This window comes from Gossypium hirsutum, chromosome A08, assembly GCF_007990345.1.
Source record: "Gossypium hirsutum isolate 1008001.06 chromosome A08, Gossypium_hirsutum_v2.1, whole genome shotgun sequence".
Taxonomy (NCBI): Eukaryota; Viridiplantae; Streptophyta; class Magnoliopsida; order Malvales; family Malvaceae; genus Gossypium; species Gossypium hirsutum.
Window position 1 is genome coordinate 75,728,098 of NC_053431.1, and position 2,110 is coordinate 75,730,207.

Below are 2,110 nucleotides of genomic sequence, written 5' to 3' on the forward strand. Positions count from 1 at the left end.
CAACAATGTCGGAGGTATACGTAGATATAATTATTTTTCATTATGATTTCTTTCATAGGGAGGCAAATTTAAAAATTAACTTTAATTATTTATAGAATAAATCACTACAAATTAAATTTGATAACCAAATATTTAAATTTAATTCAAACCAGAAAAACAAAATTAAAAACAATTTGATATTGACTTTTTTTTTTAATTTTCACCTTAGAATCAATCATTAAAACTAATGAATTGAATAATTAAATTAGCTAAACTTAAACAAACTCATTATTTATGCATAATTTGAGATATCAAAATTTTAAAGCCCCAATTTTGTTATAAACTAAAATCTCATTGACTTAAGTAGATTATGACACATCCCTAATATTGAAAGTTAAAAATAAACATCACAAAACATCATGACGTTTGAGATATTTGTCACCATAAGGTAAAAAATAAATTTGAATTATTTGTTTCATTGTATAAACGTCATGAAATTTTCACCCTAGATTATACCTAAAATCAATGTTGATTTATTTTTGAAATATGACGAAACATTATTTTTTGTATAGTGAATGTGGGTGAATTATTAAAAGTTTTATGTAAAAAATAAACGAAACTATAAAATTAAAATATGTGTGATTTATTATGTTTTAGATTCAAATTTCACTATATTTTTTTATTAATTTTTAAAATATAAAAGAAAAAAATAACCTCTTCATAATAAAATTTATTTTGTAGAAAATAATTTTCAAATATTTTTTTAACTAAAGTAGTGCTCAAGTCGAGACACCAAATTAGTAATAAGCTTAAATATAAGAAAAACTATTTAATAATTCTTCCCATCTTATGGGTTCAATTAACCACGAATTTTAAATATAACTCGAAAATTATAATAGAATTAAATTTAATTAATTTAGTATGCAAAAGAAGTGTCATATCTCTCAACCATCTTTGAATAAATGCAATCTTAGCAACATGGAAACTTCTTCCGTTTTTAATGGTTGATATGAAGACATCCGTGAACGCGGTAACACACTCGTTTTCTTCTTCTTTTTTTTCCCTTCGGCATAAACCAACTCCCTCAAGGAAAATCAGTCAATCACAAACTCCTTTCTTGTTTTCTCACTTTCTTTTTTGTTTTCCCTCTTACCAAACAAGATGGAGAAATCCCTAGCACAATACCAGAATCACCATCCCCAGGAGAAGAAGGAAAAACTTCAACAACAACAACAACAAAAGCAAAGTCAAAACCAGGAGAAGGCCAAGCAGCATCCTGTTTGGGACTGTGGTAGCAATCTTTATGACTCGTTTGAACTCAACTCCTTCAACCGTCAACTCGACTCAGCAATCCATTCAAGAACCATGTCCATGCCTCATCTAGTCGACAGAGCTCCTCCACAGTCAACCGCCTCTGCCCTTCCGCCTCCAGTTTCCAAGAAGCAGTTTTCCAAGTTCTCTCGGTCTATTCAAAAACTCTTCAAATCCATGTTTAGATTCAGACAAAGTTCGAGTTCTTCCATTATGTGGCTGAAACAAAGATCGCACGACGACTACTACGTGGTTTACGACAAGACAGGTTCGCTCACAACCATCCCTGAGGTCCCGGAGATTGATTTTGGAGGGCTTTCGCCGGAGATTAACGCCTTGGTTGCTAAGAGAACTGCATCCGAAAGATTCACTGCAGCCTCCACTGTCGGTATTTCATGTGCTTGAATTACAAAAACTATAAAGAAGCATATACAGATTACTGATAGTATATCTGCACAATGAAGATGCAGTCAAATAGTTTGTGGATATTTTTTTAACAATATTTTGAAGTTTTTTTAGGATGTTTTCTTTTAGTCCTTAAGGTTAGGTTACTTGGTGTTTTGAACTTTGACCTATTCATATCTAATTAATGAACTGGATTGAGTCATTTCTTTATGATCTTTTGTTGGCCAAACTTCGTGATTAGCGTTCTCGTTTTGTTGGTTAATTAATCTACCGGAAGGGAATTAAGCGATCTATAAGTTCTACCTACTCCAGTGACTGTAATGGCTCAAACCACCATTGTCGCTGCTATGAGGTGGTCTAAGTTTTTTCATAGTTGTCGCATAATCAAAACATGTTTTTGTTTTACCAAAAAAAA

General features: G+C 31.4%; 1 protein-coding gene across 1 annotated transcript; it reads left to right on the forward strand.

Annotated features, from left to right (window-relative positions):
- Positions 1–1,140: 1,140 nt before the first annotated feature.
- On the forward strand, positions 1,141–1,695 carry LOC107928768 (uncharacterized). Its single transcript, XM_016860035.2, has one exon. It carries the CDS (start codon positions 1,141–1,143, stop codon positions 1,693–1,695), a length of 555 nt encoding a protein of 184 aa, XP_016715524.1.
- The last annotated feature ends 415 nt before the right edge of the window (positions 1,696–2,110 follow it).